Here is a 22,414-nt window from a genome sequence, read left to right on the forward strand (position 1 = left end):
CCTCAGCCAGGACACGGCTCCAGCCCAGGGAGCTTGCCACAACCCCAGGCCTGATTCCCAGCTCTGGGACCCCCGACTGAGCCTTGGGTGGGATCACTGTTGGGGTGGGAGGCAAAGGCTGTGGTCCCCAGGCAGTTGGCCTTCCCCACCTGACACACCGTCTGCCATTCTGACTGTCCCGCCTGCCCTGTGACTTCTGGTTTTGCTCCATGACCACTCCCGTGCCTGACCCTCTCATCAGCCTGCGGGATGGGCCCGGCATACTGAGTTCTCATTGCTCGGATGGGCGAACCAAGGCCAGAGAGCTGGCCTCCTGAGTACTTCCGGGGCCAGGCTCCTGTCATGCCTTGTGTGGCCCCCTGGCCTCACTTCCTCTGAGCACAGCCATGGTGGTCCCCAAGGCTCAGGCCTGTGACCAGGAAGTCAGATGACAGGGTCAGGCAAACAGTAGGTCCTCCCAATGGGTTAGGATGGCCTGACCCCCTCTCCCCACCGTACACCAGGCCCAGCGCACCCTTAGTGACCCCACGGTGGGTGGGCTGGGGAGGGTCCAGTGGGTACGAGCAGAGGGAGGACAGTGAATACGCAAGTGAATGAATGCATGTGGCCAGGTGTGGGGGAGTAAGCACCTCCCTGTGGGCAAGGGAAGGCTGGCTGGTTTGGGGAGGGGGCTCCCGGGAAGGAGGTGGAGGAGAGGATGGGCTGCCATTGGTGCGCCTCAGACAAAGGCGGAGGGAGGGGGCGAGTACTGATGGGAAGGGAACAAAGAGGGAAGGGGGGTGGGGAGGAGGTGGGACCGCTCAGGGAAGGGCCTAGCCAAGGGAGGAGGAGCTGCCCGCCAGCTGGACAGAGGAGCAGGCTGGGCCAGAGTGAGAAAGGACCGCCACACACAAAGAAGTGGGTGGCAGTGGCAGAGCCCAGGAGATGGTGCATGGGGCCGCTGGGGCCGCCGGGGCCACCGGGGCTGGTAGACGGCTGATGGGAGGGGAGCCGGGCCAAGCAGGTAGCTGTTGGTGGAGGGGGGCAGGGCATCCAGAGTGTAGACCCCCAGGGTGACTGTGATGAGCTGGGTCTGTCTGTCCCGTCCGGCTGGGGGGGTCGCCGCCAGCAGCCTGGCCATCGCTGTCTGAGCTGCTTTTGAGGGCGGATGCAGCATTCTTATCGTCCCTTCGCTGGGCCAGCCGGTGGTCTGTGCACCTGACCTCTAGCAGCTGCGTGTCTGTGGGGCTGGGCCTTGGCTGTCAGCTCGTGGGTCTGGGAGCCCAGCAGTGAGGACGAACACGCGTCTGTGTCTGCTGGTCGGCTGGACGTGTGGTCTGTCTCGACGTGGCCCTGCCCACATCTGTCGCTATCTGTCGCTCTACGGGCCATGACGCATGTCCTCAGGGCCAGCCCTGCAGCAGTCCACACCAGGCATTCCTGCTGGGATTCACCCCAGGACCGGATGGGAGGGCCAGCCCTCCCTAGACCCTTGGGTGAACCTTCTGGCCTGTGGCCGCAGGTGCTGCAGGAGCTGAAGATGACGAGCTCCGTGGCACCCTACGAGCAGCTGGTGCGGCAGGTGGAGGCCTTGAAGGCCGAGAACAGTCACCTGAGGCAGGAGCTGCGCGACAATTCCAGCCACCTGTCCAAGCTGGAGACGGAGACTTCCGGCATGAAGGTGAGGGTGGGGCTGGGGAGGCGGTTGCAGGCACAAACACCAGGGCGCTGGACCCCGAGGCCGGCAGGCCAGGCTGGGGCGTCTCATGGCGGGGGAGGGGGGGGTCCGGGCAGCCCAGGGCGGCCAGCTGATGCTGGTGGTACTCCTCCCCGCCCCCCCTCAGGAGGTCCTGAAGCACTTACAAGCCAAGCTGGAGCAGGAGGCTGGAGTGCTGGTGTCCTTGGGGCAGACCGAGGTGCTGGAGCAGCTGAAAGGTGAGGGCCCTGCCTGGGGCCCCTCTGCACCCTGGGGCAGTCTCCAGCTTGCCCCAGAGGGAGCTGGGAGGAGGAGGAGCAGGAGGGGGCACTGACCTCGCCCTCTCCCTCCATGCCCATACAGCCCTGCAGATGGACATCACCAGCCTGTACAACCTCAAGTTCCAGCCCCCAGCCCTAGGCCCCGAGCCCACTGCGCGGACCCCCGAAGAAAGTCCCGTCCACGGCTCTGGGCCCTCTAAGGACAGCTTTGGGGAGCTGAGCCGGGCTACCATCCGGCTGCTGGAGGAGCTGGACCGCGAACGGTGAGAGACAGCAGGTGGCGGGAAGCCCCGCCCTCAGACAGCTCCGCCCCAGCGATCCCTGGCCCCCGATTGGCCCACCGGCATGTGTCCCACCCACCTCCTGAGTCGACCCTGCTCACACAGGCTGCTGGTGGCTCGTCTTCCCCCTTTGTCGGCCCCTCTGGAGGACAAAGACGAGGGGTGTTCCCGGCAAAGAGGAAGGCTCCTGGGAGATGTCCTCAGGGGTCCCCAGTATGCAGGCTTCACCAGGGACGGGGTTGTGTCCATTGCCAGGGTCAGGACTGGAGCCAGAAGGACTCAAGGCCTCCTTTGTGGAGAGAGGGGCTGTGGCCCAGGAAACCCGGCCTGTGGCCAGCAGAGGAAAGCAGGGTCCGGGCTCCCAGCTCAGCTCGGTTGTGTGGGGTCGGATGGGGCAGTTCAAGAGCAGCTTGGAGTCAGGTCTACACTGTGCTGTGGGACCTCAGGCGAGTCTCCTAAGCCCCCCAGCCTCAGACTTCTGGCCTGTAATTATATGCAACGTAGGCAAAATTATTTAAAGTCAATACATTTTTATTTAAAGAAAAAAAAAAAAAGACACAGAGCCTAAACATGGAGCTCTGTACAATGGAAATAGCAGCGTCACCCCAGGGTTGTTAAGAGGGAGACTGTTGGGCCTGGGGTCACCTGAGCCAGAGCTGGTCTTTGCAGGCTAGGGGGAGATTAGCAAGTGCGGGAGAGGTGTTAGGGGCACAACAGCCCCCTCAGAGCCTTTCTCCGCGGACCAGAACTTATAAAGGAATTGCCTCTTTCCTTTGAATTAATTTTCTGCACCCCACCCCAATCCCGGGAGCACCAAGGGCGAGACTCTGCCCTGCTGTGAAACTTGGCACAGCCAGCACCCAACAAGCGATCAAGGTAAACACCACGTGCACGACGGCTCCCCCGCTGCCAGCCTGCGCCCACCGACTTGCCCCCCCCCCCAGGTGTTTCCTGTTGAACGAGATCGAGAAGGAGGAGAAGGAGAAGCTCTGGTATTACTCACAGCTGCAGGGCCTGTCCAAGCGCCTGGACGAGCTCCCGCACGTGGAGACGGTGAGCCGGCGGGGCGGAGGGGCGGTGGGCGGGCGGGGGCCTCGGGCCCGGGCGCGCCCTCACCGCGGTCCGCCCGCCCCTCCCAGCAGTTCTCGATGCAGATGGACCTGATCCGGCAGCAGCTGGAGTTCGAGGCCCAGCACATCCGCTCGCTGATGGAGGAGCGCTTCGGCACCTCGGACGAGATGGTGCAGCGGGCGCAGGTGAGGCGGTGGGCTGGGCCGGGTGCGGAGCAGGTGCGGGGAAGTGGGCATTACCCAGCGGGCGGGGACTGCTGTGGGCGGGGTCTGGCTCAGGGGGCGGAGCCAGAGCTAGAGCCCTTTGTGGGTGGGGCCAGAGGGGGCTAAGGGCAGAGCTGGGCCCAGGGGGCAGAGTCCGAGAACAGTGGGGGCAGGGGGCGGACAGTGCGCGGAGCCGAGTATGAGCAAGCCCTGGGCCTCGGTCAGTGGACGGGACCAGATCAGGGGTGGGCGGGGCCAAATAAGGGAGTGGGTGGGGTCAGTGTCGGTTGGGGTTGGACCATGGGTGGGACCGGGATGTGGGCAGAGTCAGGTAACACGGCGGGGTTTGTGGCGGGTGGGGCCATATAGAGGAATAGGTGGGATCAGAGCCAGGGGCGGCGGGGCCGGGGTGGAGTCAGCCGTCAAAGTGCGGTTTGGGCAGTGGGTGGGGTCACAGCAGGGAGTGGGCGGGGCCAGAGCCGGGGCGGGGTCAGCCCCAGCGGGCACCTTTCTGTGGCTCAGATCCGTGCTTCGCGCCTGGAGCAAATCGATCAGGAACTGCTGTCGGCGCAGGACCGCGTGCAACAGACCGAGCCCCAGGTACGGGGAGGGGGGGAGCCGGGGCCCTGCCCTGGGTGCTGGAACGGGCCCGTAGCCCCCACCCACGCCGTCATAGGGCTGTGGCCGGCAGCAGTCTGGGCGCTTTGTGGGGTGCTCCCCAACTGAACCCCCGGGCCTGGCGTTCTCCGCACAGGCCCTGCTGGCGGTGAAGTCAGTGTCGGTGGACGAGGACCCAGAGACTGAGGTCCCCACGCACCCTGAGGATGGCGTCCCTCCCCCGGGCAACAGCAAGGTGAGGGGTATCCAGGTTTTTGTGGGGCCAGGCGGGTGGGTTGAGGTGAGAGGGCTGTGGGTGGCCGGCCGGGTTGAGGTGTATGGTGAGGTGGGTCCCGCGTCTCTGTCAGGCGTGGGGGACCCTCCCTCCTCCATCTCCATAATGTATCCCCAGGTGTGGAGGGGCCACCCTGGGTGGGGGGTGTGGTGAGGCTGGCAGGACCAGCATGTGGTCTGCGGCCTGGTAAGGTGGGTGGGGAATAGCTATCCTGGGGAGGGGGCACTCGAGCCTTAGACGTAGGAGGTCACCCATCGGAGTACCCAGTGAGGGACGACAGGGTGGGCATTTGGCCCTCCTGAACTGGGGGCACTCCAGTGCTGGCTGATGCCTCCTGCCCACCTCCCCAGGTGTGTGCGCTGGCCCCCAGGGCGAGGGGGTTCGGGGTGAGCAAACGATTCTCCTGGGCTGGGGTCACAGGACTCACTGTGTTTGGGCGGCTCACGGGGGTGCCGGGGCTGCCCCTGGCTGGGGCCCGGTGAGCTGGGTGGTGTTCCCCACCTTGACTCCATCCCCTGCCCTCCCAGGTGGAGGTGGTCTTCTGGTTGCTGTCCATGCTGGCGACGCGGGACCAGGAGGACACAGCCCGCACTCTGCTGGCGATGTCCAGCTCGCCGGAGAGCTGCGTGGCCATGCGCCGCTCGGGGTGCCTGCCGCTGCTGCTACAGATCCTGCACGGCACGGAGGCTGGCACTGGGGGTCGGAATGGGAGCCCCGGGGCGCCGGGAGCCAAGGATGCGCGCATGCGCGCCAACGCGGCACTGCACAACATTGTCTTCTCGCAGCCGGACCAGGGCCTGGCTCGCAAGGAGATGCGCGTCCTGCACGTGCTGGAGCAGATCCGGGCCTACTGTGAGACGTGCTGGGACTGGCTGCAGGCCCGGGACAGCGCCGACGGAGGCGGCAACAGCGGCGGTAAGCATGTGGGCGCTTCCGCGTGGCCGGGCCAGACCGTGAGCAGTGAGAGGGGCCGCCGCTGTGCCAGGCACTGGCCGAGGCCTTCTGGGGACTTTGGCTAGGTCCCGGGTAACCCTTGCAAGCGGGGTGCAGAGTTTGAGACTCCTAATTTTTGCAGCTCATTGCAAAGTTAATCTACGACAAAAACACTGCCGAAGGGTACTTAGCACCGGGGACTACCTCGTCTCCCTTTGCGATCCCCAGGGGGGGTGGGGGGAGCACCCTCTGTCCTGGCTTTAGACAGGTGCGGTAAGGCAACCCTGCTCTGGAAGGGCCCCCGTGTGACCCGTGTGACCCGAGCGCAGCGGTTTGGAAAGCTCTGGGGTCGGTGCAGGCCGTGGGGTGGAGAAGGCAGGGAGGGGCAGGGACACACCAGGAGCGGGTAGGGTGGGGAGTTCTGACCCTGCCCCCTGGCCCACAGCCCCGGTCCCCATTGAGCCTCAGATCTGCCAGGCCACCTGTGCTGTGATGAAGCTGTCCTTTGACGAGGAATACCGCCGCGCCATGAACGAGCTGGGTGAGTGCCCCCTCGCCTCCTCCATGACTACACACCGCTTCTCGGATGGCCCCGGGGGCTGCTGGGCCTCATTCCGCCCAGGGCCGGCTTTCAGCCACCAAGGTGCTGGGGCTCAGAGAACAGGGAGGTGACTTTGCTCAGGAAGCCAATAGCAAAGGTGAAAAACCCAATTTAATTCATGGAATCGGAGCCACGGGGTTGTGTGGTGGTGGTGGGGGGGGTTGACCTTGTGAAATCTAGGTTTGCAGGCATTACAAGGATCGTATCTCTTTCCATATACAAGTAATCGAAACGTGGAAAAAAGGAGTGGCAGAGTTCAGACATCACAACCATATGCGCATTTTCACCGTCCTGATTACAAAATGAGATACTACTCCTCACCCAGAGCAGTCAAAGCGCCCCAGGGGTGGAGCCCGTTCCACGGTTGGCTGTGTGGAAGCCGGTGCGCAGCCCCGGGAAGCGCGCGCGCAGGCGCTCTGGAGGGGCATTGGCTCCAGCCGGTACTTTACAAGTGTGCACACTTTCGATGCCCCCCCAGCCCCCCAGCTAGGAATTTACCCTCTGGCTGGATTTACAAAGGAAGCACATGAAAACAAGGAAGCAAGAAACCCAGATAAAGCCCTGAATCCGGAAACCGCGGGTGTGCAGTCGCCGGGAGCTGGTCGCAGGCTGCGGCCTCTTGCGTCCCTCTGAAGTTCTCCTGTCGTAGGCGGAAGAGGGGGAGGTGGCTCGGGCTGCTCCCCGCACAGTCTGGCTGCACACACGTGCCCCAGAATGCAGGCTAAACACAGGAGGATAGACGGCCCGGGCCGTGCTTCCCTCCAGCCGGCGCGAGGTCGGAGCGGAGGGTTTCCGTTTGGGCTGTATCCCCTTCTGACCCTGAACGCCCGCACCATGAACACGTATAATTTCATATGAAACTCGTTCTCAAAGTGTGACCCAGGGGCTCCTTCTAAGAGGTCCCCAAGGTCACGTTCTTTTAACAAGGACACAAGAGATGTGATTTGCCTGTCCCACCCCAGTCTTCTCTCGAGCATTTTCCCGACGCTCCTACTCTGACGACCTTACGTTCTGGGGTTTAAAAGGCTTCACTTTCATTTCCAGCAGGTCTAGAACAGGGTCTCCTTGGGGGTTCTCAGAAACGCTCGGAGGATACAGGGGTCCCCAGGGCAAAACACTTGTGTGTTGCTGGTGTCCGCCAGGCCCCCCTAGCCGGCTGGTCCCACCCGCGGTGGAGTTCACAGCACTTTCTGTCTGTTCTCGTTCGGATCCTTCCTGTGGGTTTCCAGCACTGGGGTTTCCACGTTCAGAAGCGTGAAAGGCCTTGGAAGTGTCCCCTGAAATAACTTATAATTATGTATTAAAGTTTTTAGGGGTGCCCGTCTGCCTCAGTCAGTGGAGTGTGGCTCTTACCTGAGGGTCGTGAGTTCAGGCCCCACGTTGGGTGTACGACCGAGTTAGAAAGAAATCAGACTGTGGTAGAGTATACATAAGACTTACCACCGTAACCGTCTCCAGGCGCACAGCCCCGCGGCGTGAAGCACGCTCACCTCGCCCTGCAGCCACCCCACCCTCTGTCTCCAGAACGTTCCATCTCCCCACACGGAGACGCTGTTCCCAGGAAGCACGGACTCCGACCCCCTGCCCCAGCCCTGGCTCCCACCAGCTCCTCTCTGTGTGGACGGGACGCCTCTGGGGGCCTCCTGGGAGTGGGGTCCGTCCTTCTGGGTCTGGCTTATTTCACATAAAGAACCTTGAGCATAATGTTTTTGGGGTCCGCCCATGGGGTAGCAGGTGTCAGAGTGCCCGCCTTTTCGCGGCTGAGGAATGTTGCCCTATGGACGGACACAGTGTCCACCCCTCCATCCATGTCCACAGATGGACATTTGGGTCATGTCCACCTTTCGGCTGCTGTGAACCTATGGCAGGTTAATCGGGGACTTTTTAGACGTGTGCTGCTCACTTCCTGCCCCAGGGACACTGGCATCACCCCCATCATCTTTGCGATGGGGAGACGACCGATATGGGGCCTCTCACGCCTGCCTTGCTCCTTCTTTCCCTTCTCTCCATACCGACCATTCCCCGGAATCACTTCCCCCCACAGTATCTCCTGAGCACAGGCCATCCGCACCCTGCCCTCCGTGGCTCGCGGTCTAATAGTCTGGAGGGAATTCTCGTGTGGGATGTTGGGGGGCTTCCCTGAGAAAGTGACTCGAGCTGGGAGTAGAGCCAGGAACCTGGGCAAATAGCAGGGGAGAGCGTTCCAGGCAGAGAGAACAGCCGTGCAAAGGCCCGGGAGCTGGCAAGCAGCCCTGGGAACCCGGCTGGGGAGGGGGCCCGGGCAGGGCAGGTGTGGGGTGGGAGGGAGCAGAGAGCATCTGAGGCCAGGAGGAAGGCAGGTGGGTGGTTCGGGGTGCACCGCAGTGGGCAGGGCTCCCCCGCCTGACCGCAGCCGCGCCCGTGCCCGCGTCCCCGCAGGTGGGCTGCAGGCCGTAGCGGACTTGCTGCAGGTGGACTACGAGATGCACAAGACGACACGGGACCCGCTCAACCTCGCCCTCCGCCGATATGCTGGCATGACCCTCACCAACCTCACCTTCGGGGACGTCGCCAACAAGGTGCGGGGGGGTGGGGGGGGGAGCGGGGGGGGCGGGGAGGGGTGGCCGGAGGGGGGCGGAGCCGGCCAGGGGGCGGGGCCAGCACCTCCCTCGACCTCATCCCAGCCTCCAAACAGCCTTGAGACATGGGGACAGTTGTCCCCAACTTTTAGGCGGGTAGACTGAGGCCCAGAGAGGGCTGGTGGGGCCCAGAAGGCTGGTGTCTGGACGCGGTCAGCCAGGCCACCATGCTGTTGGCTGCTCTGGGGCCGACTCTGCCAAGCATGGTGCCTCTGGACTGTGGGGCTGGGTGTCCGCGCTGGTCTGGGCCTCCCTGCCCTCATTGGAGCAACAGGCGGACTGCTGCCCCTCCCCCACAGCATGCAGCAGTGAGGGTAGGGCCGGGGCTCAAGCTCAGCCCCTAGTAGGTGCTCAGTGAGCAGAGAAGGGAACCTGGAGGTGGGGGGGTCTACTTCATGCCCCCTGCCCCGCCTGGCCTGGCGTGACTTCCCTCTGTCACACCAACAGGCCACGCTGTGTGCCCGCCGGGGCTGCATGGAGGCCATCGTGGCCCAGCTGGCTTCCGAGAGCGAGGAGCTCCACCAGGTACCTGGGTGGTGTGGGTGTGGCACCAGGAGTGCCCTGCGGGGCATCCCACCGCCTGAGGCCTTTCTTCTGGCAAGGCCCCCTCTCCCCTGGGTATGGAGAGTCTCCAGTGAGGGGCATCCCCTTCAGTGTCTCCCCGGCCCCTCCTGGCGCGGGGTGGGGGATGGGGTGGGGACCTTGGGCGCCTGGGCCCTAGGTGCACCCAGTCCATCCTCTGCCCTGGTCCAGGTGGTGTCCAGCATCCTGCGTAACCTGTCCTGGCGAGCTGACATCAACAGCAAGAAGGTGCTGAGGGAAGTCGGCAGCATGACTGCCCTGATGCAGTGTGTTCTGCGAGCCTCCAAGGTGGGTGCCGGCTGGGGCTGGGGGCTGGGGGCAGGGGGAGCTCACCCCAGGCCTCGGGAAGAAGGAGCGGCCAGGAATGTTCAGTGCCAGCCACAGGGCAGGGAGACCCACGGGAGGGGGGTGAGTTCCCCATCTCTAGGGGGCAATCAAGCCATATAGTGCACTGTGTAGCAGGTGGCCCACACCTGGGGCTTCCAGCCCTGCCTCTGAAAGATACTTGTACTTTTACTTGTATTGGAAAACGTATTTGGGTGCCTTTCCTCCCAGCCTTTTGTCCACACCCTGATGGGGAGGGCGCGTGAGCGGGGCTGGCCTGCCCCCTCCGTGCCCCCGCCACTGACCCCCTCTTCCGTGCGCTGTGTCTAGGAGTCCACCCTGAAGAGTGTGCTCAGCGCCCTGTGGAACCTGTCAGCACACAGCACTGAGAACAAGGCGGCCATCTGCCAGGTGGACGGCGCGCTGGGCTTCCTGGTGAGCACACTGACCTACAAGTGTCAGAGCAACTCCCTGGCCATCATCGAGAGCGGCGGCGGCATCCTGCGCAACGTGTCCAGCCTCGTGGCCACCCGGGAGGACTACAGGTCGGCCCTCCCATGGCCAGCAGGGGCGGAGCGGGAGGCGTGAGGGCGCCAGGGGAAGGTGGACGCTGGGGTGCAGGGTGGGTCTGCGGATGGCAGAGCCCACTCTGCTGTGAACGCAGGACAAGCCTTGCTCTGTGCTGCAAGCAGAGGGTCCCGACTGGTCCCTAGGGACGAAATTTTTTTAGTGTAAGTATATCCCAAATCTTGTGTGAGGTATACTTATACTAAATTTTAAACTTATTAAAATAAAAACATGTATTATTTACTAAATATTAATGATAAATGCTTGTATTAATAAGTACTCATTCCTTGTCAAAATAAAGTATTATTTATTAGATGATAGTAATGTTTTTGACGTAGGAAAATACATCACATTTATTTTTAGTGTAAGTATATCCCAAAAATGGCATGGGCTATACTTGTGCTAAAGATTTTATTTATTAAAGCCAATAAAACATTTATTTATTAAACAATACTATTAATTAACAATACTTAGCATTTTTAAAAGCAGGTAAGACTTGCCTTCAGTACAAGTATATCCAAAATATTACAAGATGTAGTCGTGTTAAAATGAGATAAAGTCAATTTTACATTAAAAGAAAGTATTAATTTATTATTTTAATATATATCTTAGTAAATATTTATTCCGTTTTCTGAAATTTAAAGTTACTTTGGTGCCTTGCCTGACCCCCGCGGGGTGCCGGAGGGGCGGGGCCGGGAGGGGCGGGGCCGCGCGCCGGCCTGACGCCCCCCCCCCCCCCACCGCCGCTGCAGACAGGTGCTGCGGGACCACAACTGCCTGCAGACACTGCTCCAGCACCTGACGTCGCACAGCCTGACCATCGTGAGCAACGCCTGCGGCACGCTCTGGAACCTGTCCGCCCGCAGCGCGCGTGACCAGGAGCTGCTGTGGGACCTGGGCGCCGTGGGCATGCTGCGCAACCTGGTGCACTCCAAGCACAAGATGATCGCCATGGGCAGCGCCGCCGCCCTGCGCAACCTGCTGGCCCACCGGCCGGCCAAATACCAGACGACGGCCACGGCCATCTCCCCGGGCGCCTGCGCACCCAGCCTGTACGTGCGGAAGCAGCGGGCGCTAGAGGCCGAGCTGGACACGCGGCACCTGGCGCAGGCGCTCGACCACCTGGAGAAGCAGGGCCTGCCCGAGGCCGAGGCCGAGGCCGACCCCGCCTCCAAGAAGCCGCTGCCGCCCCTGCGGCACCTGGATGGGCTGGCCCGGGACTATGCCTCGGACTCGGGCTGCTTTGACGACGATGAGGCGCCCTCCCTGGCTGCCGCGGCCGCCACCGCGGAGCCCGCCAGCCCTGCCGTGCTGTCACTCTTCCTGGGGAGCCCCTTCCTGCAGGGGCAGGCGCTGGCCCGCGCCCCACCTGCCCGCCGCAGCGGCCTGGAGGCGGAGAAGGAGGCCAGCGGGGAGGTGGCCGTGGCGGCCAGGGCCAAGGCCAAGCTGGCACTGGCAGTGGCGCGGATCGACCGGCTGGTGGAGGATATCTCCGCCCTACACACCTCGTCTGATGACAGCTTCAGCCTCAGCTCTGGGGACCCCGGGCAGGAGGCGCCGCGCGAAGGTCGGGCCCAGTCCTGCTCCCCTTGCCGGCGGCCCAAGGGCAGGCGGCAGGAGGCTGGCGGCCGTGCCCACCCACTGCTGCGGCTGAAGGCTGCCCACGCCAGCCTCTCCAATGACAGTCTCAACAGCGGCAGCACCGGTGATGGGCGCTGTCCCCGCGAGCACACACGGCCCTGCCCACTGGCCGTGCTGACCGAGCACCGCGAGGGGTCCCCGTGCAGCCAGGTGCGGCCCAGCCGGCTTGACCTCCATCTGCCGGGCAGCCAGGAGCCAGCATCCCGGGACGCCTCTGCCGCAGACGCCTGCGTGCGCACCATCAAGCTGTCGCCCACCTACCAGCACGTGCCGCTCTTCGAGGGCAACCCCAGGGCAGGCACGGCGCCCCTGGCCCCCGGAGCACGGAAGCAGGCCTGGCTGCCCACGGATGGCCTGAGCAAGGTGCCGGAGAAGCTGGTGGCAGAGACAGTGCCGCTCTGCCTGTCCCGCTGCAGCTCCCTGTCCTCGCTGTCCTCGGCTGGCCGCCCAGGCCCCAGTGAGGCCGGGGACCTGGACAGTGACTCATCCCTGGAAGGGCTGGAGGAGGCAGGACCCAGCAAGGCAGACCTGGACGGGGCCTGGCTCGGGCCTGGGACCACTTCCCTGCCCGTGGCCATCCCAGCAGCCCAGCGGGGCCGGGGACTGGGGGTCGAGGACACCACGCCGTCCAGTTCCTCGGAGAACTGTGTGCAGGAGACGCCGCTGGTGCTGAGCCGCTGCAGCTCAGTGAGCTCCTTGAGCAGTTTCGAGAGCCCGTCCATCGCCAGCTCTGTCCCCAGTGACCCGTGCAGTGGGCTGGGCAGCGGCACGGTCAGCCCCAGCGAGCTGCCCGACAGCCCCGGGCAGACCATGCCCCCCAGCCGCAGCAAGACGCCCCCGCTGGCCCCTGTGCCCCCCGGCGAGCGCGAGAGCACCCAGTTCAGCTTGCAGTGGGAGAGCTACGTGAAGCGCTTCCTGGACATCGCAGACCGCCGTGAGCGCTGCCGGCTTCCGTCTGAGCTGGACGCGGGCAGCGTGCGCTTCACCGTGGAGAAGCCCGACGAGAACTTCTCATGCGCTTCCAGCCTCAGCGCGCTGGCCCTGCACGAACACTACGTGCAAAAGGACGTGGAGCTGCGGCTGCTGCCCCCGGCCTGCCCTGAGCGCGGCGGCGGCGGCGGCGGCGGCGGCCCCGGCCTGCACTTTGCTGGGCACCGCCGGCGGGACGAGGCTGGTGGCTGCCTCGAGGGGCCGGCAGCCGCCGACCAGGAGCTGGAGCTGCTGCGTGAGTGCCTGGGGGCGGCAGTGCCCGCCCGGCTCCGCAAGGTGGCCTCGGCCCTGGTGCCCGGATGCCGCACACTGCCCGTGCCCGTCTACATGCTGGTGCCTGCCCCTGCCCGGGTGGACGAGTCCTGCACCGACTCTGCCGAGGGCACACCTGTCACCTTCTCCAGTGCCACCTCACTCAGTGACGAGACACTGCAGGGACCTCCCAGGGACCCGGCTGGCGGGCATTCGGACAGGCAGAAGCCTGCAGGTCGTGAGGCCCCTGCCAGGCAGGCCACTGGGCAAAGGCACAGGGCATGGGGAGCAGGCCGGAGCACGGAGCAGGCCCAGGGAGCGGGCAGGAACCGGGTGGGGCTGGAGCTGCCCCTCCGCCGGCCCTCGAGCGCCTGCAGGGACCGGGACAGTGCCCGCCCCAGCCCGGCACGCGGGGACGGGGCGCCGCAGTCACTGTGCCTCACGACGCCCACCGAGGAGGCCGTGTACTGCTTCTACGACGACTCAGACGAGGAGCCGTCCGAGGCAGCGGCACCCCCGCGGCGGGCGTCCGCCATCCCCCGTGCAGTGAAGAGAGAGCGCCCGGCTGGCCGGAAGGAGGTGCCGGCCGCACCCAAGGCTACGCCCAAGGCCATGCAGGCCGCCCGCGCCCAGCCCAGCCTCATCGCTGACGAGACACCGCCGTGCTACTCCCTGAGCTCCTCCGCCAGCTCCCTCAGCGAGCCTGACCCCCCTGAGCACCCGGCCAGCCGGCCCCATGCTCCTGACCCAGCTGTCCACAAGGTCCCAGGCACTGGGGGTGGGTCTAATGGCCCCCCAAGCCCACGGGCAGAGACGGGGCTGCTCCGGCGCTGCGTTGGCTCCGCAGTGCCCAGATGCCGGCTCCAGGCGTCAGGCCTACGGCGCCGCAAGCCCCAAGCTGCCCAGCCAGACAAACAGCCAGCAGAGGGGCCCCGGGAGCGCGTGGACGAGGCGGCAGGCTCAGACCACGCCTCAGACCTTGACAGCGTTGAGTGGCGTGCCATCCAGGAGGGCGCCAACTCTATTGTCACGTGGCTGCACCAGGCGGCGGCATCGGCCACCCACGAGGCCTCGTCTGGGTCTGACTCTGTCCTGTCTGGGTCGGGGCTGTCAGGGAGCTCCACCCTGCAGCCCCCCCTGCACAGGAAGGGACGGCGGCTTCAGGCTGGGGGCCAGGCGGGCAGTGCCGCGAGGCCGGAGAAACGGGACTCGGCCCTGGCCCGGCACAGTACCAGTGGCCCCGAGAAGCTGCGTGGTGCTCAGAAGACTGCATGCAGGGTGCCGGCCGTGCTCCGGGGACGGACTGTGATCTATGTGCCCAGCCCGGCCCCTCGGGCCCAGCCCAAAGGCAACGCTGGCAGCCGCGTGGCACCGAGGAAGATGGGCCCCCCCAGTCTGGCACAGCCAGCAGCCCCCGCCAAAACCCCCAGTCCTGGGCAGCAGCGGTCTCGAAGCCTGCACCGGCCAGGCAAGATCTCGGAGCTGGCGGCGCTGAGCCCTCCCCAGAGGAGCGCCACACCGCCCGCCCGCCTGGCCAAGGCCTCCTCATCTGGCTCCTCCCCGGCCTCTCCAGCCTCCCAGCCTCCTACGAGGAGACCGCCCCCAGGGGCCCAGGCCTCAGGGTCCCTCCCCGGCCCCGGGGCATCTTTGGTGCCCCAAACACCCACACGGGCCCTGCTGTCCAAGCAGCACAAGACACAGAAGTCACCTGTGCGGATCCCCTTCATGCAAAGGCCAGCCAGGCGTGGGCCGCCACCCCTGGCCAGGGCAGCCCCGGAGCCAGGCCCCCGGGGTCGGGTGGCAGCTGAGGGAAGCCCCGGCACCCGAGGGGCCCGCCTGGGCCTGGTGCGCGTGGCTTCAGCCCGCTCCAGTGGCAGCGAGTCCTCCGACCGCTCGGGTTTCCGGCGGCAGCTGACCTTTATCAAGGAGTCCCCGGGCCTGCTGCACCGCCGACGCTCAGAGCTGTCCACCCCGGAGGCCGCGCCCCCCGCCTCCCAGGGCGGCTCGCCTCGCCGCGGTCGACCTGCGCTGCCTGCCGTCTTCCTCTGCTCCTCGCGCTGCGACGAGCTGCGGGCAGCCCCCAGGCAGGTTCCGGTCCCCCAGCGAACCCCCGCAGCCGGGCCCAGTCCCGGCGAGCGGCCAGCCCGGCGCCCCAGCTCTGAGAGCCCGTCCCGCCTGCCTGTCCGCACCCCGGCCGCCCGGCCCGAGGCGGTCAAGCGGTACGCCTCCCTGCCGCACATCAGCGTGGCCCGCAGGCCTGACGGGGCCACCCCCGGGCCCACCGCCGATGCCGCCCGCCGCAGCAGCGATGGGGAGGCCAGGCCTCTGCCAAGGGTGGCAGCGCCAGGCACCACGTGGCGTCGCATCCGGGACGAGGACGTTCCGCACATCCTGCGGAGCACGCTGCCTGCCACTGCCCTGCCACTGATGGGAGCCCCGTCTGAGGAAGGCCCCCACGGCCCCCCACAGCGCAAGACCAGCGATGCCGTGGTCCAGACAGAGGACTTTGCTGCCACCAAGACCAACTCCAGCACATCTCCCAGCCTGGAAAGCAGGGGGCCCCCCCAGGCCCCGGTCAGCGGGCCCACCACCCTCCTTGGCAGCGATGTGGACGGGCCCGGCCCCATCAAGGCTCCCACCTCTGCTCCCTTTGTCCATGAGGGCCTGGGGGTGGCTGCGGGGGGCTTTCCCGCCAGCCGGCACGGTTCCCCCAGCCGCTCAGCCCGTGTCCCCCCCTTCAACTACGTGCCCAGCCCCATGGTGGCAACCACCACGGACTTGGCCGCAGAGAAAGCCCCCACCGCTGCCCCCGCCAGCCTCCGGGAATAGTGGCCAGGGCCGGCCTTCTAGGACACCCTCTCCTGGCCAAGGGCTGGCCTGGCTGCCTGGGAGGGTGGTCCCAGGGTCCATCTACCCAACAGAGCCCCTGCCCTTGGAGCCCCACCGCAGCCTGAATTGGCCTCACATCTCATGCATAGACGCTTGCTTCCGTGCTCCGGGGGTCTGAAGGGAACGGGGCTGCCGGAGGGACCTCCAGTCCCAGCCTGGAGTGCGCACAGGGAGGCAGTCTGGCCCCAACCTGGCCGGCATGCAGAGCCTACCCTCCCGGCCTGGGCCGCCCTCAGCAGCAAGCTCCAGGGCCCCGAGCTCCGCTGGGCGCACGCCTCAGCAAGACCCTCCCATGTCAGGAGCCGCAGGGAGGTGACAGAGCCCGCCCGAGGTGGGGGAGAGGCTGGGGAGGGTGGCCCCGTTAAGCAGCGCCTGCCGGCTGGGGGCCTAGACATCTGGCCCAGCCTACGCTGGGATGAAGCCTGTAATTTTGGAGGCCCAGTAATTGGTTAATGATGGCTTTGCAGGTTTGTTTGCCTTCTCAGCCCCAGCTGGGGAGTGTGGGGGCGGGGAGTGGCTGAGCCCGACTCAGAGCCCCCGCCCCAGACTGCGCCACTTAGGGAGTCAGGAGTGTCCCAGGGCTGGTGCCCGGAGCAGCCTGGAAGGGCAGGGAGAGGCCGGTGCGCGGACCACAGACAGCTGGAACGGTCTCTGGCATAGACGCAGGCCCTGGTTGGGGGAAGGGAGGCCCTGGAGGTGGGTGCGGTGCAGCGGGAAGGAGGCCCAGGCGTGTTGCAGGGTGACCCTCTGGGAGGTGTGGGGGTGCTGGGACGACACCAAGATCTGCGAGCGCACCCCGTGGGAGGACACGTGTGGAGAGACGTTCCCGAAGGCGGCTGCCCCGCTTTCGGATTCCATTCTCCTTCGCGACACACGAAGGGCTGGGCTCCCCAGGCTCCGTGCCGGGTGCAGCACGTCCTCGGCACAGCACAGTAGCGGCGGGAGCGCAGCTGCGGCTGGGCCTGGCCTCCGGGGGAAGGCTGGCCTCCGGGTGCTAGCGTGGTGTTGCCCTGGAGGTGGACGGACAGAGGGACAGCGAGCCGGGAGGCCTCACTTCTTCCCCTCTCCCCTGCCAGCCTGCTCAGGGACCGCGTGCGTGTGTGCTCAGCGTCAGCTCTGAGGGCACCTCCTTGCACAAAGAGCCAAGGACCTCTTTCCTGCACACGAAGGCCCTGGGGCCAGCGGATCTGCGGTGACAGCCGCCGCACCAGAGCGCCACTCCCCGCCCGGAGCAGACGCTGTTAGAGCAGACACGACGCGGCCACGGCCTTTCTTTGGAGAAGCGCAGTGGTGAGCCCCCGCCCGCAGACACCACCATCCCTCCCCGTTACCGGGAAGCGTTCCCTGTGGCTGACCGTCCTGGCGGGGAGCCCTCGGGAACCATGCTGATCCCAGACCCCACGGACGCCCTGCTGCTGTCGTACTGCATCACGCCTCCCTCCCCCCCACCCAACGCCCCGTCCCGTGAGACAGGAGCCAAGGCCTGGCCGGAGAGGGCCCACGAGCAGAGGCGGGGGGGCAAGCAGCGGAGGCAGGGATGGTGGCTGAGCCCACATGCGAAGGGCCACAGCACGCCCCTGGGGACACACAGGCGTGTCTCGGACTCTTCTCAGAAACTGCCAGTCCCTGTCCCCACTGTAGCCTGAAGGGCGGAGACTGGGGGTCTTCCAAGCCCCTTTCTGGATTTGGGGATCACCACACATGCTTGCATCTCTATAGGACAGGTGCTCCCCGCAATGGCTTGGTGGGGGGCAAGTGGCAGCAGACCCACCACCAGCTCGTCCAGCCACGGGGGCCCATGGCTTTGAGCACCCGTGCACTGTGAGACCCTGGGCAGTGCTTCTGCCGCTCTGTGCCTCAGTCTCCCCACGTGGGCCGTGGGGAGAACTCCCAGAGCTACCTCTTGGGCGAGTGGAGAGACCACCATGCCTGGGGGAGAGACCTGTGCTTCGGAACCTTCCCTCGCTGCTGCCCTCTGCCTGCCTCTCGTCTGGCCTCAGGCATTCTCTCCACAGGCAGGGCCAGAGGGGCAGCCCCACCTCGGCCGGCACACTGGGAGCCCACGCCCCGTCCACGCCCGGCAGCCACTTTTGCCTTTCCCACCCCCACGCATGGGGGCACAGCCGCACCTCATTGTCCAGCCTGGGCGGGCAGCAGGCGCCCTGGTACAGGGTTCCTGGAGGCGGCAGCAGGTGGCGGTCACCGACAATCAACCTGAGCCGGGAGCCGGAGGCCTAAGGTCTCAAGACCCGAGGGATGGACCCAGCCACCCGCCAGGGGGACCGCAAGGGACCCATCCGCCTCTGGAGCACCCCCGGAGCGAGCCCAAAGGGAACGCCTGGGAGCCTAAGCCTGTGACCCGGGGCCCTGGTCGGATGGGCACCACTACGAGCCACGTGCTGAACTTGGCGACACCCGCTGGCACGGCATTACCTCACCCCTGCTGCCCCCGGCTGGCGGCCACGCACCCCCAGCCCGAGCCCGGTTGTCTGAGCCTGTCCCCTTGCGTCTCTGCCCGGTCTCTGCAGCGCTACAGGACACGTGTAAATACAGCCCCATCTGCCCCCACGAGCCACAAAGCCGGCGTCCAGCGGAAGGAAGCCGCGGAACCAGGCATCTTACACGCACCTTTAATAAATGCAGCTGTCGAATCGCACCCCACTGCCTGTGGCTCCCCTTCCAAGTGGGCGCGGATGGGGTGGGGGCTGGGAGGGGCCTCCGCCCGGGGTCTGCAGGCAGACCGCCGAGCCTGGCTTCCACCAGGAGCAAGGCGACTCAGACACACTTTCACAAGTCCTCCTTGGGTGGGTCCCTGGAGGCAGAGCTGGCGTGGCCTGGGCCCCAGGACGGCAGCACGGGGAGGCCACGCGAGTGCCCCAGCCTGACGTGGGGGGGGGCGCTCTGGAGAGTAGACAGCACCCTGGAGTCAGGCAGCCCCTGAAGACCAGGGCCAAGCAGGGAGGGGGGAAGCTCCTCACACCACGGGCGGGCTGTTCGTGGCTGTGGAAGGGGGCTGAGGGGTGAAGGGGCCCTGGACAGGGCAGTCTCGGCATCCACTGCCCTAACAGGAGCCAAGCCTGTGTTTTCCGTACACTTGTGCCCCCAGGCCTACTTTCTGGTTTCCAGTTTTGGGGGTCTCTCAGGCTTAAGCAGGCTCCCCTTCTTCAGGGAAAGGGAGACACCTCCGGGATGCTCGGGGTCATGGTGTCAGGCCCCGCCGTGCTGCTCTGGACCCCCGGGGACCCAGGAGAGGGCAGCTCACGGAGGCACTGTGCAGGCGGCCAGGCCCAGAGCGGATGTCACCGGAGGGGCTCGTGGGGACACTTGCAAGCAGCTTGGCTTCTGTGAGGCCGCTGGCACCCACTGCTGCTCTGGCCTTCCAAAAGTCTATCTTTTAGGCTGAAAAGCCCTTTTCAAGATCTGCTTCTGTTCCACGGCCCCCACACCGACCCACAGACGAAGCTTGCCAGGACGGAGGCAGCCAGCAAGGGCTTCCGTGGGAGACGGGCCAGCTTGTCCTGATGGGGCCCAGGCCAGGAGCCCCTGTGATGCAGTCCCACAACCCACAGGCCGGTCCTGCACCCCGACGGTGAACCTGCCCGGTGGGGGCGCCCACACCCTAGATCAGGGTCCTCAGGGTCCTCAGGGGCAGCACCCACCAGAGGCCCCATCTCACATCCGGGCACTGCCGGGCATCGGCTCCTCACATAGCCACGGCCACTGTGGTGGAGGGAACAGAACCCCCTGCCTCTTCTGGAATCTCGGGGGCCCTGTGGGTCAGGCGGATTTGGGCAGAGGCAGCAAAGTGGGTCCCACCAGTTCAGTCCACAGGGATGATGTGGGGAAGCAGGGTCACCAGAGGGAAGGACAGGAGGGTGGACGGCCTGGCCCTCGGGTGTTGGTGACCCCATGTGACGTCCAATCTGGGCTCCACGGCCCTGGGGTCAGCAGCACCCACACCGTCCCAGCCCTGACCCCCAGGGAGGGGCCCATGCCTGGCTGTGTCCCGGGGTTCTCTGGGTACTGGGGCACACCCAGACCAGGGCACCCAGGGGCCTAAGCTGTGCCAGATCAGGGGTCATGGGGAGCCGGGGGCGCCCTGCTCAGGCTGCAGGTACTCGGGCAAGCAGGCGGACCACTCAGCCCAAGGAGGCGGCCATGGCTCCTGGCAGCGCCACCTGCTTCACCTGGCCGACATCACGTTCCAGCGCCTCACCAGCTCGCCACAGCTCCTCACACTTCTGCTTCAGCCCATCTCCCGCCCGCTGCAGCTGCTGATTCATGGCCACGTAGGCTCGGCTCTGCTGGTAGAGCTGCTCCTGCTGCACCTCCGTGTCCTCTGCCCTCCCGGAGAGGCCTGGGGAGTCTGGGGACGGGACACGGCGCCTGGGTCAGGGAGGGGCAGGGAGAGGACACAGCTTATCCCCTCAGCAAAGCATGCCACTAGAGGGGACAGATCACACAGAGGCCTGGCTCCTGTGTCCTGAGGCCCTGCCTGGGTATCGGCCTCCACTCCTGCAAAGGGCAGCGAACCCATGATGGAACCACAGAGCAGGCCGGCTCCCACCCCACTCTCGAAGCCAGACACCACATCGCACCTCCCCGAACCTCCTCCCCGGCCACGCAACCTTGTGAAATCCAACAGTCAGGGAGGTGGCACGTTCCCACATGGCCCTGCTTCCTAAAACAGCACACACCTGGGGAGCGCAGCACTGAGACAGCAAGCGTTGCAGGCCGCCCAGAGACGTGTCCAGATGCTCTCCACCCTGCCTGGTTCCCGGGGTGGGAACAGGCCCAGACACTGAGATTTGATTACAAGTCACTTTATCACCTTCGTCGGGACTAAGGAGGGACACAGGCCACACAACACACGTGGTTGCAGGCAAGAGCTCCCCCTCCATGGCCCTCGCACAGCCCGGGCCTCAATCTCCCATCCCTGGGAACACTGGTGGATGCTCCTGGGGCTGCGCCGTGCAACAGAATGTTCCGGATGGTCTGATACAGACCCAGCCACCGGCCATGAGTGGCTCTTGAGCAACTGAACTACAGCCACATGGAGCAAAGCACCAAACTTTTCCTATTAGTTTTTTTAAAATTCCCAAAGCATTTCTTCTTATCTCTGGTTTCCCAGACTAAGGTGAATGTCTCTTCCACTGGAGTAACCGGAGGGCGAGCACTTCGGCCGTTTTGTTAGCCCCAGTGCTCAGAACAGCAGCCAGCGCGGACAGAACACGGTCTCCGTGAAGGTCTGACGAATGAATACACGAACCCCATCAAGCAGAACACAGAAGTCACCCGAGAACTATGTGCCCAGTGCTTCCGTCTTCCAGAACCACAGGTGGACGCAGGCTTCCCGCAAGAGGACGGACATAAATGTTTCGGCTGTGCACGGCTGGCCGTCCCAATGCCCCCTCTGCCATCCGCCTCCCAGGCGGCCGCTGGGCGTGCACGCTGGGGGCACGGCTCGGCGTCCACGCGACCTCCCAACCCTGAGACCCCAACTTTCGGCCACTTCCCTTGTCACCATGCATTCTCACCCCCGCAGGTGAAAAACGAAAAATCCATTCTTTTTTCTTTATTTCCACACCCAGCGCGGGGCTCAAACCCTCGACCCCGAGATCCAGATCCACGCTCCGCCGACCGAGCCGGCCGGGCGCCCCGAAAACCGCTTTCTTAGCTGCCTGGCTGTACGAGAAGAGGCGGCGAGCGGGATGTGGCCGGAGGTGGGGGCGACCCGTGCGCCCCTCCCTTACAGGCGCGCAGAGCGAGCTCAGAAGCAGTAAGGATCGCGCCTGTAATCCCACGGCTTCACCCGCCCTGCTGTTCGGACTGCAGCCGGGTGTACTCCCCCGCCCCTTGCCGCTGGGGTCTCAGGGTCGTCCCTCCCCTGCTCGTACCTTCCAGGGCCAGGGCGGTGAAAACGGGGTCGTCGGGGGGCGCACCCCGCACGTCCTCCAGTATTTGCTCCACCGTGGGGGGCGCCGGGCGGGTGGGCAGCACCACTCGCTTCTTGGCCTTGGAACCCATCCCTGGAGGCGAAAAAAAGGGCGCTGACAGGGGCGTCCACCTCTCGGCCTTTTCCTGGGCTCTTCCTCCCGCCCAGCGAACTCCTACACACCCGCCGGAGCCCCGTTCCCGGGGAAGCCTGCCCCGCCCCGCCCCTTCGGGCTCGCTTCGCTTCTGGCTCTCCCAACGACCGACAACATGGGGCCAGGGGTTTTGGCGCCCGGCTCCATCTCTGCCTCAGTTTCCCTGTGAAAGCCTCGTGAGCCTCTACAGCCTCACCTTTGCGCGCGTACAGAGGCCAACGCCGCTGACAGCCCACTTCCGCTTCCGGTCGCAGGGCGGCCCCGACCTCCAGGCACGCGACGTGCACTTCCTGCCTCTCTGGCTTCTGCCCGCCCCTCGCTGCGAGGCCACGCCCCCTCTTAAAGGGGCCGCGCCCTCGAAGGTCCCAGTCCCGTCAGATCAGACCGAGGAAATACGCGACCTCAGCCTCCCTGGCTCGCGGGTCCTGGAAGAGCATGGGGTGGGGTGCTGTCCCAGCTTCCTTCGCTGCGTCACAAAACACCGAGTCCCGGTTTTCTGGCAAAAGGGGAGAGGACGCACAACCC

The 22,414-nt window shown here is 65.4% G+C and overlaps 2 protein-coding genes across 3 annotated transcripts; one reads left to right on the forward strand and one right to left on the reverse strand.

The window, feature by feature from the left end:
• Positions 1-1,505: 1,505 nt before the first annotated feature.
• On the forward strand, positions 1,506-17,616 carry APC2 (APC regulator of WNT signaling pathway 2). The gene is made up of 14 exons (XM_057311414.1): positions 1,506-1,660; positions 1,824-1,914; positions 2,039-2,219; positions 3,182-3,290; positions 3,377-3,493; positions 4,034-4,111; positions 4,266-4,364; positions 4,931-5,318; positions 5,782-5,877; positions 8,356-8,495; positions 9,003-9,080; positions 9,309-9,425; positions 9,792-10,006; positions 10,781-17,616. Exons 1-14 carry the CDS (start codon positions 1,520-1,522, stop codon positions 15,738-15,740), a joined length of 6,810 nt encoding a protein of 2,269 aa, XP_057167397.1. The 5' UTR covers positions 1,506-1,519; the 3' UTR covers positions 15,741-17,616.
• An 800-nt stretch (positions 17,617-18,416) lies between these two features.
• On the reverse strand, positions 18,417-22,152 carry CUNH19orf25 (chromosome unknown C19orf25 homolog). 2 transcript variants are annotated; one of them, XM_026480912.4, is made up of 3 exons: positions 22,086-22,152; positions 21,698-21,829; positions 18,417-20,166 (listed from the first exon to the last, which is right to left on the reverse strand). In XM_026480912.4, exons 2-3 carry the CDS (start codon positions 21,825-21,827, stop codon positions 19,940-19,942), a joined length of 357 nt encoding a protein of 118 aa, XP_026336697.1. In that variant the 5' UTR covers positions 21,828-21,829; positions 22,086-22,152; the 3' UTR covers positions 18,417-19,939. The 2 variants fall into 2 exon arrangements, with proteins under 2 accessions (XP_026336697.1, XP_057167395.1); XM_057311412.1 differs by lacking the exon at positions 22,086-22,152 and adding an exon at positions 21,919-22,070.
• Positions 22,153-22,414: the final 262 nt, after the last annotated feature.

Source organism: Ursus arctos, unplaced genomic scaffold, assembly GCF_023065955.2.
Source record: "Ursus arctos isolate Adak ecotype North America unplaced genomic scaffold, UrsArc2.0 scaffold_14, whole genome shotgun sequence".
Classification (NCBI taxonomy): Eukaryota; Metazoa; Chordata; class Mammalia; order Carnivora; family Ursidae; genus Ursus; species Ursus arctos.